Below are 14,651 nucleotides of genomic sequence, written 5' to 3' on the forward strand. Positions count from 1 at the left end.
GCATTATCTTTCTATTCCCAAAGATGACATGTTATTCACACTCTTATTTTAATGAATATAATAAAACAGTTTAATATTCCTTGAGAAATGGAAAAAATATTTATTTTCTAAGGGGATGTACTCAATTATGCTAGGAACTGCATATTTATTTATTTTATTATTTTAGAAATTAATAAGTTTTTGTCAAATGGCCCTCTTGTAATCATTTGATATAATTATGACCAAAATAATTGGAATTATATTTTCAATAATCGAGCAACCCTAATTCAGAGGAGGTCCTTCTTTCTTCTTGTGCATCGGTTCAGGCTGAAATAAAAACAAAGAAACAAATGTCCTTACAAAGAATAACATCTAAAAATAACTGATTGTTACGTCTATGTAAATTGCCTGTTCTCACTTTCCAATTATTTAAATGAGTGACATTTTTAAGATTGTATTTAGTTTTCGTATATACTTTTCATAAACTAGTGCTGGTTGTATAAAGAAGATGATCTTTGTTGCAGTAATTGAATGCTACTTTTTGAGGTACTTTTGGGAAACAGTCCAACCCCTAACTGACCTGCAAGGAATAACATTTCCCAGAAAATATGTAAATGATGTTAGACAGTAGTGCACTGTTTAAAAGGCAACAGTTTTGTATATGTGAGGTGTGGAAAACATAATGCAAATGCATTTTTTTACTGAGCTCATGGTCATTCGCTTGCGTTCAGCAGTTGACAGCGGACATTATTTTGTCTGAGAATTAGCGAATATTAAGCTTTTTCAGATCAATATGAAGTTCATCCTTCATTTAACAGGTGAGTAGCCTTTTTCTTAGCTCATGTTACACAAAATATTAATGTTCATTCAAAAATGAGCGTTCAGAAAAGAAATAATGCAAATTGGTGACGTTGACGGATATGGAAATCAGTAGCATTTTGGGCAAATCAAGTTTATGGCAATTCTGTCAAAAATTAGCAGTTTAGCAATATTCACTAGAAGTGTGAACCTACACTGGTCTCATGGTTCGATTACGATTATCATGCCATCGATTCGGTTCAATTCAATATCTCAGTGCATCACGGTGCATTGATGATGCGTTCCATGCACAATTTTATATTTTTTTTCACAGCACAGCAATTCTTGTACTAAAATATATGAATATATTTATATTATATACTATTTGTAATACAATTGTGCCCTTTAATACAAACAGTCAGATATATAAACTGTACCTTTAACACAAGCATTCATAGCAAAAGAAGAAATAAAAATATCCCGTTCGCTTTCCTTATCTGGCAAGGTCTTTCTTACACCCCTTTGATTGGTCACACGCTCAACAGAAAGGGCTGTGATTGGCTCTAACATGCTGGCACTCTTTACAGTTGAGTGACACTGACAAACGGCAGCGGCGAACACAGCTGATCCGTGATAGACTAGAGACACGGTGGTGAAAACTGCACGCTCTCGTGTCTGTATTTAGAAGTATCGCTGTAACAGCGGAGAGGAGAGGAAACAGCACGCCAGCCGTTTAAATGGGCCACAGTGAGAGAGAGAGAAATGCAGTTTACTTTTATTTTCTCAATCGCATTGAAATACAGTCTTCTGCTGTGTCTGTGAAAGACTGTCCAGCAAACACACACGCATTGAAACTGTCCACAGTTTCTCCCTCGCCATAGTAAGCTACGGCGACCTAACGCATATGAGGTAAATGACGTCAGTACATTATAACGGTTATGATTATTACTGAACGATACTGAATTGTCTGCATTGCGGTGCACCGAAAATTTATTTTGACACCCCTATTTTCCAGAAAACAGCACAATGTAGAGTCTAGTCTAGTCTACTAATCAAAACACATGCTGTGATTTATACAGATTTATATAATAACTGATGGATTTATCTCTTTAGCACTGCAGCTGATGTTGGTTGCATATAACATAGCAATTGGACAATGTCAGAAGAGCTACTACTGCTCTCCTTTGGCGAACACAAGCACCTGTGCTAATACCTCCAGTTATGTAGAGAGAGCCTGTCTTGGACAAAATACTGCCTGCATGGCCTATTCCTGCAACAGTAAAAGTTCTGGCTGCTCCTGCAAGCTCGGATCCTACAACTGCAGCATCAACTGCAACTACGACATTTATTCAGACCTCTGTGATTGCCGTGCGGAGACACACTCCTGCACCTGCCTTGGAGGTGTGTACAGCACACCGTCTTCTTGAGCTTCTTCATGTCAGATGTTTGAATTTAATTGTTTACACATTTCTTTAATTCTCTCCTTATAGATATGACAACTTCAGTCGGCTCTCCAAACGTATGTGGGAAATAATTTCTAAACAATTCCGTTACATGTAATGTGATCTGATGAACTATTTTCTCTTCTTTGTTTTGAGCAGCAGACAGTCGCAAGCACTACGAATCTGCTTAATCTGATATCCAATATGTCAGGTCAACTGTCTCCCACAGTGAGTAATGTTTCTGTTCTGAACCAACATAGGGTCATTATCAAAAACATTTAACCTTTATTTTTTGCTTGTATTGAAATAGTTTCAGTTCTATTCTACCATAGAAGTTGGTTAATGTTACTATCTCGCTAATAAAAATAACAATCTTCAGATTACACTTACAGTATTTTTGTGGTACTAAAAACTGGTGCACAGACATGACTCAATATAATAGCAGTGACTATACTACGTAATAACTTTTCAGCTCTGTGGACACACTTTTTTTGCAGAATTGTTAGATATTTTGCTAAAGATAATTTATTACCAATTTAATGCCATGTACAGTAAATTGTTTAACAAGAAAATGGATACATGAGTTGTATTGTTTATCTGGCACCTGATTAAATAAAGACTAAATCTTTTCTATTATATTACTCATTCATTCATTTTCTTGTCGGCTTAGTCCAGGGGTGTCCAAAATACGGCCCGCAATCAGTTTTGTGGCGGCCCGCGAGGCTTTTTATAAATATTAATAGAATCTGGCCCGCTATACAAAAATGAACGTAATTCAATTAATAACGCTATGACACGCCTTCAATTAGGCAGCAGTTCCTGTAATGAAGCAAAACAAACCGGCGAAAGCAGGACATTTTAGTCACGTTGGGGCAAAGAATATTTCTTCACAGAGGTCAGTGGAATATGTGTCTGTTTAATTTGCCAGGAATCAGTTGCATTAATGAAGGAATATAATATTAAAAGACATTATGAAACAAAACATCAGGCTTTCAGCTTTTACACTGGTGCCGAACGAGATCAAAAAGTACAACAATTAGCAGCTGCCCTGTCAGCTCAACAACAGCAGTTTTTTAATGCTAATAAAGAGCAAGAAAATTCTATGCTGGCTAGTTATGCACAGGAAACCCTTCACTGAAGGAGAATTTATATAGGAGTGTCTGATGAGTGTTGCAACTGTAATTTGCCTAGAGAAGATTCAAGATTTTAAAAACGTAAGTCTTTCTAGAAACACAGTTGAAATAATTAACACACACACACACACACACACACACACACACATATATATATATATATATATATATATATATATATATATATATATATGCGTGTCTGTGTGATGTAAAATTTGGCCCAGGACAACCTTTTTTTTTTTTTTTTTGCATCTGACCCTCGGCCCAAAAAGTTTGGACACCCCTGGCTTAGTCCCTTTATTAATCCGGGGTCGCCACAGCAGAATGAACCGCCCACTTATCCAGCCAGGGGCCCTTCCAGCCGCAACCCATCTCTGGGAAACATCCACACACACACACTCAAACTCTACGGACAATTTAGCCTACCCAATTCACCTGTAACGCATGTCTTTGAACAGTGGGGGAAACCGGAGCACCTGGAGGAAACCCACGCGAACACAGGTAGAACATGCAAACTCCACACCGAAACACCAACTGAGCCGAGGCTTGAACCAGCGACCCAGCGACCTTCTTGTTGTCAGGCGACAGCACTACCTACTGCGCCACTGCTTCGCCCTATATCATATTATAAATGTGTTATTTTATATAAACGTTATTATAAACGTTATAAATTAGTTTATTTTTTGCATAGAAATCGTTTGCATTCTACATGAGTCTCTCTTTGGTTTCTGATTAGGATGCTGGAAACTTTTTGAGTGTGGTTGATGCTGCTCAGATGAAGGTTTCGACTTCTGACAATCCTGTAGAAAAAAGTACATTGGTGTCATTTGGAAACGCGTATTTGAACGCCTTTGAGAATCTGGTGTCTGCACTGGTCGTGGCAACAGATAATATGACCGTGAAGAATATTGCTCTCAACAATACAGGTAAAGAGCACAGCTGCGTCTCTCTTTGCTAGTAGAAATCTGACATATAATGGCAACATATGCAAATCACACACAGTGTATCCGAAAATCTACACACAATATATTAAATGTATTTTATATTAAAAATAAAAAAGCTGAAAAAGCACATGTTCATCAGTATTCACAGCCTTTGCTCAATACTTTGTTGATGCACCTTTGGCAGCAATTACAGCCTCAAGTCTTTTGAATATGATGCCACAAGCTTGGCACACCTGTCTTTGGGAATTTTGGCCAATTTCTCTTTACAGTGCCTCTCAAGCTCTATCAGATTGGATGGGAAGCGACGATGTACAGCCATTTCAGGTCATTGTCCAGCTGGAAGATGAACCGTCGCCCCAGTCTGAGGTCAAGAGCACTCTGAAGCAGGTTTTCATTCAGGATGTCTCTGTACATTACTGCATTCATCTTTCCCTCTATCCTCACTAGTCTTCCAGTTCCTGCTGCTGAAAAACATCCCCACAGCATGATGCTTCCCCCACCATGCTTCACTGTAGGGATGGTATTAGCCTGGTGATAAGCGCTGCCTGCTTTTCTCCAAACATAACTCCTGGCATTAACTCCAAAGAGTTAGACCAGACCAGACCAGACCAGAGAATTTAGTATTTCATGGTCTGAGAGTCCTTCATGTGCCTTTTGGCAAATTCCAGGTGGGCTGGTGGCTTCTGTCTGGCCACTCTACCATACAGGCCTAATTGGTGGATTGTTGCACAGATGGTTGTCCTTCTGTAAGGTTCTCCAGGTTCTGTAAGGTTCAGCTGAATTAACCACAGGTGAACTCCAATGAAGCTGCTGAAACATCTCAAGAATGATCAGTGGAAACAGAATGACCTGAGCTCAATGTAGAGCTTTAGCCAAAGCCTGTGAAAACTGATGTACATGTGATTTTTCAGCTTTTTTATTTCTAATAAATTTGCAGCAATTTCAAAAACTCTTTTTGTTCACATTATCATTATGGACTATTGTGTGTAGAATGCTGAGGAAATAAATTTATTTAATCAATTTTGGAATAAGGCTGTAACATTAAAAATGTGGAAAAAAGTAAAGTGCTATCAATACTTTCCGGATACACTGTATATGGCATATTTAGCATAGCAAGTTTCAATTTCAAAAATGTCATATGTGAATTTCAAAATATTGCAAAAATGACATGTATTAGCATTTAAGCATTAGAATTACAAATAAATACATGAATCTTCAGATAATTTAGCTAAAGTTATATTTATGTATTCATATAATGGCCATTCATCATATTTGGGTGTATTTAATGTGTTTCAATAGTAAAACTATGATGCTGGGAAGAGTATCCATTATAGTAAAATAAATTATTCTTGAGAAATCCAAGAATCCATATTTTTTTTCAGTTTGTTCCCCCAAAAAAATGTTCTCCAGCAAAAGTTCAAATACCATTTTTAAATGTTTTTTTATTAATCTTACCCTACAAAGCTAAGATGTATGGACCTAAAATTCATGTGAAGAAGCTATGCACAGCAACATGTACAGTAAAACAGCCATATATCAACATGTAAGAGATTACATCTGTTCATAAGAGAGATTACATGTGTTCTTGATTTTCTACATCGTAGAAGTTACAGTTCTTGCGATTGGAGTCAATGCATCTGCAGCAGATATCCCTCCCATCTATACTAAAACGGCCCAATTGGAGATCGACCTAATTGGGATTGCCAAGCAGAGCATTTCAAGTATGTGGGAAGCTTGAGCACTCGTAAAAAATACAAATCTAAACTGTCTTTTTTTCTTTTGTCTTTCAACTAAATTATTTCTGCTATTTTACTTTACTGTATAACGTTTAATTTTAAATTTTACAGAAAGTGCTTCTGTGGCTTTCGTGAGCTACAGCGCAATGGACAGTATACTTAAACCTGAATTCTTCAACACTTCAGAAAACACAGTTAAAACCATGATGTCCACTGTGATCTCAGCTACTCTTTCCCAAACCAACAACACTGCACTCACCAAACCAGTCAACTTCACCCTCAAACACATCCAAGTGAGTTAATTTCATTGATTGCTATCAGTCAGTGTTGATCTACTGTAGCAAGGTTTCCTGTAAACCCAGAAAAAAGACTTCTTTGCTGATGCTGCATGCTTGTTGGTGCTTGTTTTTGCAGGGGTTTAACCCTAAGAGTTCTCTGTCCTGTGTGTACTGGAATGACAGCGAGTGGATTGTAGATGGTTGTTCTAGGTTAAACAGCAACAGCAGCCACACTGTGTGTTCCTGTGTTCATCTGTCCACATTCGCTCTCATCATGCAGACCAGCAGCAGTCCACCACCGGTACCAGAACATTTCTAGAGAGCATTGAAGAGCAGCACAGATCTGGCACTCATGTTCTCTGCATGTTTTCTCAGAGCGATCTGCTGGATCTGCTGAATCTGGTGTGTGTGATCGTGGGTCTGGTGTTCTTCAGTTTGGCTCTGTTGTCCTTTGCTCTTTGTCAGTGGAGTCCTGGAGTCAATAATGTGGCTCGAATCAACATCTGCATCAGTCTGCTGTCGGCTCACCTTCTGTTGCTGCTCACACAGAAGTTCCTGAGCCTCATTCGCCCTCAGCAGGTGAGAATGATGAAGGAGCTCTACAGCTCAGCACAGCCGCACTGAGAATCATCATAACCCTCTCTCATGCTCTCCAGGTGTTTTGTGTGGCGATAGCAGGCGTTCTGCACTTCCTCTTCCTCTCCGCCTTTGTGTGGATGTTCATTGAAGCTGTGCTGCTCTTCATCTGTGTCCAGAACCTATCACGAATCAGCTCCAAAAAGAAGGAGGTGCTTAGCAGTGGATTCCTGTGTGTGATTGGATATGTGCTTGCTCTAGTTGTGGTGGGTGTGTCTATTGGGCTGGTTCCAGAAGGATATGGCAGTGAACAGTGAGTTGGTGTTGTTTTGTTATTTTGTTTAGCAGGAAATAAAGCGCCTCTGGTATCTGATTAACCCTCTGGTCTGAGGGTGTTTTGGGGGCATGGAGTTGATAAACATATAATTAGTTAAAGTCTTAATAGGGTGTATGCATCTGTGTATTTTTCCCCTACTGATAATCTTCTGGTGAACAGTTAATGTGACTTTTCCACTGTTATGCAGTTCTTTTTACAGCATAGATGTTGTAATGTAATTAAAATAAATAAACTTCAGCATTCATTTAGTTGTTCAAGTGTAAAGCAAGATGAAAAGTCATTTATAAGCACGCACTGTCAATATCAGCAGGCGAGCGCAGAAACTCCATTATAAATACTGGAGTGAAATAAATGTCCATATTTTAAAGACATGGTGCGGAAAAATGCAATTTAATGCAGAGCTTCTTGTACATTCTGTGACCCACTTTATATCGGATATCAGTCCGATAGTGAAGATCATTGATTTTTTTTTTTTAAGAAAACAGACCTTGAATGCTGCGATTTTGTAACAGCATACAGTTCACTGGAAGCACTTTAACTGGGTTACTGAAAATTGAAAACCTTATGCATACACCCTATACCAGGGGTTCTCAACTGGTTTGGCCATGGGACCCACATTTTTACATGGTCATCAAGCCGCAACCTAAATTTTTATGAACTATAATATAATTTTAGGAACTATACTTAATTTGTATTTATTTGTTAACATAAACAAGTAGTGACAGATAAATCATAAGAAATTCACCAAGACTTACAAATAAACAATATTTTATTGCTGTCATTTTAACAAAATGGATCAAATTATAGAAATATTACAAAGTAAAAATGACAAATACTGTTAATTATAAACTATTTATAAAACATGTTTTCTGTTTTCTAAATGTCAACTTAATTTAGAGGGTTTAATGCTCTCTTATGAGAGCACCTCACTACATATATATATATATATATATATATATATATATATATATATCCATACTTTACATATTAGGGGTCGTACTTGCACTTTGACGCATTTGTTGCAATAATTAGATGAAACTTCACATGTCAAACAGTAGGGTTGTCGCGCACGCATTTCAAAATAAAAGTCCGGTATAAGAAAAATAAGTAAAAAACATAACTTTTGTTGTTTTTTGACCACACTCCGTGACCCACTGAAAATGTTAGTCGCGACCCACCAGTTGAGAAACACTGCCCTATACCACTGTAAACAGCAAAAGCTGGGCTACATTAATATGCTAGTTACATTTGCTGTCTGTACAACATTGCGTTTTTGCGAAATAATTGATTTTTACACGTGGTTAGTGAAAAATTGAATTTGAAAGTCACTAAAATAACTCAATGAAAAACAGATTATTTGTCGACAGGACTTTTGACTGAATTGTGTATTATGTGAAAATCATCTTGTCTACTTGCATGTAAAAAACAATATATTGATTTAACTTTAAGACACTGCAAAGCTCTATTGACATATATGCAAGGTATCAACATCACAGACAAGATTAAAATGTGTTTATTCAATATTTTTTTTCTTTCCTCAGATGCTGGATTAAAACTGCTGAAGGTTTTATCTGGAGTTTTCTGGGTCCTGTTTGTGTCATACTAGCAGTAAGTTCTAGCATGTGATGCATAGGCTTTTAAATGTATATATTTATTATTTATAAATTTATTATTTATATATATTTATTAAAACAAATTATATATTTTTTTCTGCAGTTAAACACGATTTTCTTCATTAAAATCGTCCTCACTCTGAACTCGACTCTCAAAAATCTAAATGCTGAAGTCTCACAGATGAAGCAAACTAAGTAAGAATCTGTTTTTTTCACTATTGGAAGTACCATTTTTAAAAGTTCTCACCCAAGCAGTTACCATATTGCCATAAATGTTTACATTTACATTTACATTTAGTCATTTAGCAGACGCTTTTGTCCAAAGCGACTTACAAATGAGGACAAGGAAGCAATTTACACAACTATAAGAGCAACAATGAATAAGTGCTGTAGGCAAGTTTTAGGTCTGTAAAGTCTAAGAAGGAAAGTATTAGTAGTATTAGTTTTTTTTTTTTTTTTTGGTACAGTTAGTGTGATATTCAGAGAGGCAATTGCAGATTAGGAAGTAAAGTGGAGACTAAATAGTTGAGTTTTTAGTCGTTTCTTGAAAATAGCTTATACTTATGTTTTATTTAATAAACAAAAATGCTCTTTGATTCTCTACAGGATTTTGGCATTTAAAACACTGTCTCAGTTTGTGGTTCTTGGTTGTCCTTGGATTCTGGGTTTCTTCACTAATGGCAGTGAGGTGCTGGAGATCCTCTTCCTGGTCTTGAACTCTCAGCAGGGAACCTTCATCTTCCTGATCTACTGTGTGCTCAATAATGAGGTCAGACATTTACTCAGTTTGAGCCTCTACTGTCTGCTGTCTTGCTATCTTGACATCTCTTCAGTGTAATAACAATTTCCAAATATCAGTTGAGTCAGGGGAAAGATGAGAATGCAGTAGATCATAATTAAAACAAACAAAAAAGTAACTAAAGTACAGCCAATAAAAGAGTAGGATGAATTACCAGACATACAATAGGGCCTTGGCTTAGCCCCCACAAAAATGACTAGGTGAACAGCAAAAAAGCAAAGCCTGGGAGGCTTGTGGAGCACAAACAAACAAATTGAAGGCTCAGAAGGTCAGGTCTGCACTGGGAAAAGGCCCAAGACACTGAGGCAAAGCATAAATCCAGGGAAGAGCCAGCAGGCCAGGAGAGAACAGGCAGAAGTTGGCTCTATTGCAAAGTCGAGAACTGGAGCAGACTCTGAAGTCATCCTTTCTATAGCACTTATAATGTAGATTGTGTCAAAGCATCTTAAGATATATAGAGAAAAGAGAAAGTCATGACAATATTTCAGTCTATGGTACATTCCATTACATCCGGCACACAGGACAGTTGTGGTGGAATGCTTGTCATTCAGTTCAGTTGACAGAAGTGGAGAACCGATCTTGGGAGAAACCAGGCTCAGCCGGGGTGACCAGTTCTCCTCTGACCAGTCTATGATGCCAGAGACCTGAGATATCAGAGGCCTTCACTTACACCATGATAGCACCCATCATGAAAACAGCTTACTCTTCCTTAATTAAAAAGATTAATACATTTCAGAGGTTAAATTGATCTGCAAAACTAACTCAGCTCTCCTCTTCTGCAGATCATGCAACAATACAAGCAGTGCTTCAGATGTCTTTGCTCTGGACACAAAAAATACTGAGGTCTACAGAATCACGTTCAGCAAATGAAATACAACATTATTGACATGTTTACTTTGAATGTGAAATGTCATGTCATCTGTTTATTAAACTGCATGGTTTTCTTGCTAGTGAGTGAAAAAAATAATATTGTAGCAGATTATTAATGATGTTAAATTAAATATGTGTTCATTTTACTCGTTTCATATTCTCAGTTCAATGTAGCTGTTTTTATAAAATGTAAGCGCATGCTTATTGTAAAGGGAAATAACAATTTTGTTGTTGTAATCACAAATGATGAGTTGTAAAGTGCTTTAATTACTGATCTTGCATAGTTATATTTTAGTTTGTAAAGCTCAGAATGCTGACTGATCATTTTAATTTGTGTTTTCACATGTTTGCATCATACAATGTCACATAAAAGGGTTAATGCATTTTTAGGAGGAAGGGCCATCTATCTGGATCTAGATACACTTTTAAAAGTAAGCTGTAAAAACTGAACAGCTAATGCATCTTCTGTAATTTACAGTAAATATCGTCATTTGGCTCAATATTTCTTAGCTTATTAATTATAAGATTTAATTTTGCTTTAATTCTGCTCGCAATCGTTTTTTTTTTTGTTACTTTAATGTTTGCTATTACAATAAGTATTATAATGTTTGAGTTTTAGGCATGCTTTTCCGGTTATACTCACACTAATTTGAGAAAAATACTGTAGTTTGAAATAAGAAATGGAGAAATCCGATGGAAGATGGCTTCATTCATTCAATTATTCATTCATACATTTTATTTTCAGCTTAGTCCCTTTATTAATCCGGGGTCGCCACAACGTAATGAACCATCAACTTATCCAGCATGTTTTACGCAGCCGATGCCCTTCCAGCTGCAACCCATTACTGAGAAACACTCATACACTCTCATTCACACCCAGTTCACCTATATTACATGTTTTTGGACTTGTATGGGAAACCCGGTGAAAACATGCAAACATCACACAGAAATGCCAACTGACCCAGCATGGGCTTAAACTAGAGACTTTCTTGCTGTAAGGCGATGTGCTACCCACTGCGCCACCGTGATGCCATAGCTTGATATACAACATTTAATGTTAAAACTTTTTTAATACTACAGGTTTATATTCCGCTTTGCTTTTGTTGTTGTAAAAATAGAGAGTCAGGTCTAAATGTTTTTGCATATTTGTTATTGTTGCATTATAATACCTAAATCCCTATCAGTTACTGACATCTGCCAACGGTACACCAGTCATCACAGTTCATTTAGAGCAGGGGTGTCCAAACTCAGACCTGCAGAGCTGGTGTATCGCAGATTTTAGCTTCAGCTCACCTCAACACATGTGCATGGATTTTTCTAGAAAGCCTAGTAATGCTGTGGTCACACTAGTGTTTGAGTATACAAAATCCTGTTGTATGGCACTGCGAAAAAGATGCAGGATTAAACAAGATGATAAGACATTTAAAAAAGACCGCGATTTGGTCCATATTTGAATCTTCTGTATAGAAAAATTATGTTTTCATCATTGATTGGTCTCACGCATTCACGTGATGCGATTTCACATGTTAAACTTTTTGCACAAGCTTGCATTCAGAACTAAACTTTACAGAAAACATGCCCTCCAGGACCGAGCTTGGGCCCCCCTGACTTGGCTGACACTGGCTACCAATCGGATTCGGTACCAATCGATACAGAAATTTAAAAAACATCCATTTCCCGCTGACATTTGAGCACTGCTGAGCACATTCTTAAACGGCGCTGATTTGCCATTGTGTTCATGCGCTCAACAGAAAGGACTGAAGGTGAAGGTCATCAGTTCACCAAACTCATCGCTGTTTACTGAGTATAACCAAAGATAAAGAGACACTGGAGCATTTTAAAGCTGTGATTCATCAGCGCATTGCTCTTATGTCAGCTTATAGACAAACCAGCTGATCGACATGAAACGCTCCAGTGTTTCTGTATCTGTGGTTACACTCAGTAAACATCGATGAGTTTGGTGAATTGATGACCTTCACAATCATTTCTGTTGAGCATGTGAATACAACGACAAATCAGCACTGTTGAAGAACATGCTCACTAGTGCTCAAATGTCAGCGGGAAATGGATGTTTTTAAATTTCAGTATTGATTGGTACCAAATACCAGCATCATGACGACCCTGTACTTGATTTTGGGCGGAAGGTTTTTGAAATTTTACTGACAGGGAAATGGATGTTCTCTCATGGATGGATATGGGTTCGTGAGATATGAGTATATGGAGTTTCTTGTTAATATATTTGAATTTGAGCAGGAAATGGGACTTTGGCTTTTGTTTCATTATAATGATGATGGTGATGTTACTTGTGTATACATTGTGCATTAAAGCAACCAAATGATTACTTTTCACTCTTTCAGGTCATCGTTTTAATTTATTTATTTTTTTTAATTAAACTAACGTTTTAACAGACAATATGATATTATATTGAGTTTATTTGATGAGAGCATCTGTTGTAAATTTGAATTTAAGAAGGAAACAGTGAATTTCCTCTTTATGATGGCAGTGATAACTGACATGTAAACAAAAATATCTCTACTTTTGTGTGTTTAAAAAGGGGTCTACAGGTTATCACGCACACTACTGTGTGCTCAATATTAAGGTCAGACATTAACTCAGTTTTAGTCTCTGCTGTTTTGCTATCTTGACATTTCTTCAATGCTGCCACTGAATTGAAATCTTCTAAAAGCCCTCAAGGCTGTGTTCTGTGTTGTTGGTCCCCTTCAGTTTATTACTTATTAGTAACTCATTGACCATATTATGTTTTATAAACTCAGTCATGCTGATAGTTGCTCTGCTTTTTCATGTATTATTGCATGTAATCGATAATGCATGTATTGCTGACATCTGATTGCATAAAATATCTGAAATTAATGATTAGAAAATTGAGGTTTCTGTGTTCACCAAACCTTAAAAAAAAATACCTGAACTGAGTGTTTCTCTGTGTTCAAACACACATATGATGCATTTTCTTTACATTTTTTTCAGTTTTTGTCTGTCTTCTTATCACTTTTCTTTGTCTGACTCTGTTAATCTGTTTAACGTTTACTGTTCATCAATCTGATCATTTCAGAGGTTATATTTATCTCTAAAGCTCACTCAGCTTCCTTTCTCTCCAGATCAGGCAACAATACAAGAACTGCTTCACATGTCTTTGCTCTGGACACAGCATCAAGTGCAACAAATAAAATCGACACTATTTTACAGGATGTTTTATATGATACAGACTTTTTATGTTTATTGTTAAATGTCTGGCATTAATTATCATGTCATCTGGGTTATTGCTGGTGAATGAAAAGCATATAGTTGCAGATTGTTAATGATATTGCATTGCTGATTATCGTTATATAATGCTTTGTAAATGGTTATTAAAATAATTATTAAATACTTTCAGTTAAATGTAGGTAATTGTCTAAAAACATTTAAGCTTATGGTAAAGGGAAATAACATGAGTTTGCGTCATATGTAATCAGATGATGAGTTGTGAAGTTCTTTATTTACTGATCTTGCATTATTATATTTTATTTGTTGAGCTCAGAATGCTGATTGTGATCATTTCACATTTTAAATATTCATGTGCGTCATACAATGTCATGTAAATGGGTGAATATATTTAAGTAGGGGGGGCCACAGGTTTTCATTTTCATAGTGTTATACATTAAAAGTTAAGCTGTAAAAAAGTTTCAGAAAATATATTTGCATGTCAAGCTCGAAAGCTGTCACAGAGAAAACGAATGTTTCATCCACAAGGACTGTTTTATATTTTGACAAAGGAATATTTGAAAAATGGGCAGCTTAGTGGCTCAGTGGTTAGCACTGTTGCCTCACAGCAAGAAAGTCACTGGTTCGCGTCCCGGCTAGGCCAGTAGTCATTTCTGTGTGGAGTTTGCATGTTCTCCCCATGATAAGTGGGTTTTCTCTGAGTGCTCCGATTTCCCCTGGAGTCGTCCTTGGAAAATTGGATAAACTCAATTTAAACTCAAATCAGTGGCCTTCTTGCCGTGTGGCGACAATGCTAACCGCTGAGCCATCGTGCTGCCATGCATTAAAGCATGTGAATTATTCATTTTCCCTTTCATTCAGGTGATCTTTTTGGTGTATTTCCAAGGTCTTAATAAACAATATGATATTGTAGCTGTGTTTGTGAAG

General features: G+C 36.9%; 1 protein-coding gene across 25 annotated transcripts in view; it reads left to right on the forward strand.

Moving 5' to 3' along the window:
• adgre9 (adhesion G protein-coupled receptor E9) overlaps nt 1-14,636 on the forward strand; it is a 41,605-nt gene extending 26,969 nt beyond the window's left edge. For 2 of the 25 annotated variants that reach the window (XM_087237999.1, XM_087238000.1), the window contains 15 exons: nt 1,891-2,178; nt 2,268-2,296; nt 2,379-2,447; nt 4,089-4,278; nt 5,901-6,017; nt 6,144-6,325; nt 6,447-6,611; nt 6,686-6,889; nt 6,967-7,199; nt 8,765-8,831; nt 8,940-9,031; nt 9,443-9,605; nt 10,418-11,708; nt 11,767-12,309; nt 12,421-12,851. In XM_087237999.1, the coding sequence (XP_087094125.1) occupies nt 1,902-2,178; nt 2,268-2,296; nt 2,379-2,447; nt 4,089-4,278; nt 5,901-6,017; nt 6,144-6,325; nt 6,447-6,611; nt 6,686-6,889; nt 6,967-7,199; nt 8,765-8,831; nt 8,940-9,031; nt 9,443-9,605; nt 10,418-10,477 (1,848 nt within the window). In that variant the 5' untranslated portion in view covers nt 1,891-1,901 and the 3' untranslated portion in view covers nt 10,478-11,708; nt 11,767-12,309; nt 12,421-12,851. Of the gene's footprint in view, nt 1-1,890; nt 2,179-2,267; nt 2,297-2,378; nt 2,448-4,088; nt 4,279-5,900; nt 6,018-6,143; nt 6,326-6,446; nt 6,612-6,685; nt 6,890-6,966; nt 7,200-8,764; nt 8,832-8,939; nt 9,032-9,442; nt 9,606-10,417 lie in introns of all 25 variants that reach the window. The other 23 variants (XM_087237995.1, XM_087237997.1, XM_087237998.1 and 20 more) reach the window with 17 other exon arrangements.
• Nucleotides 14,637-14,651: the final 15 nt, after the last annotated feature.

Source organism: Danio rerio, chromosome 1 (genome assembly GCF_052040795.2).
Source record: "Danio rerio strain M-AB ecotype USA chromosome 1, GRCz13ab, whole genome shotgun sequence".
Taxonomy (NCBI): domain Eukaryota; kingdom Metazoa; phylum Chordata; class Actinopteri; order Cypriniformes; family Danionidae; genus Danio; species Danio rerio.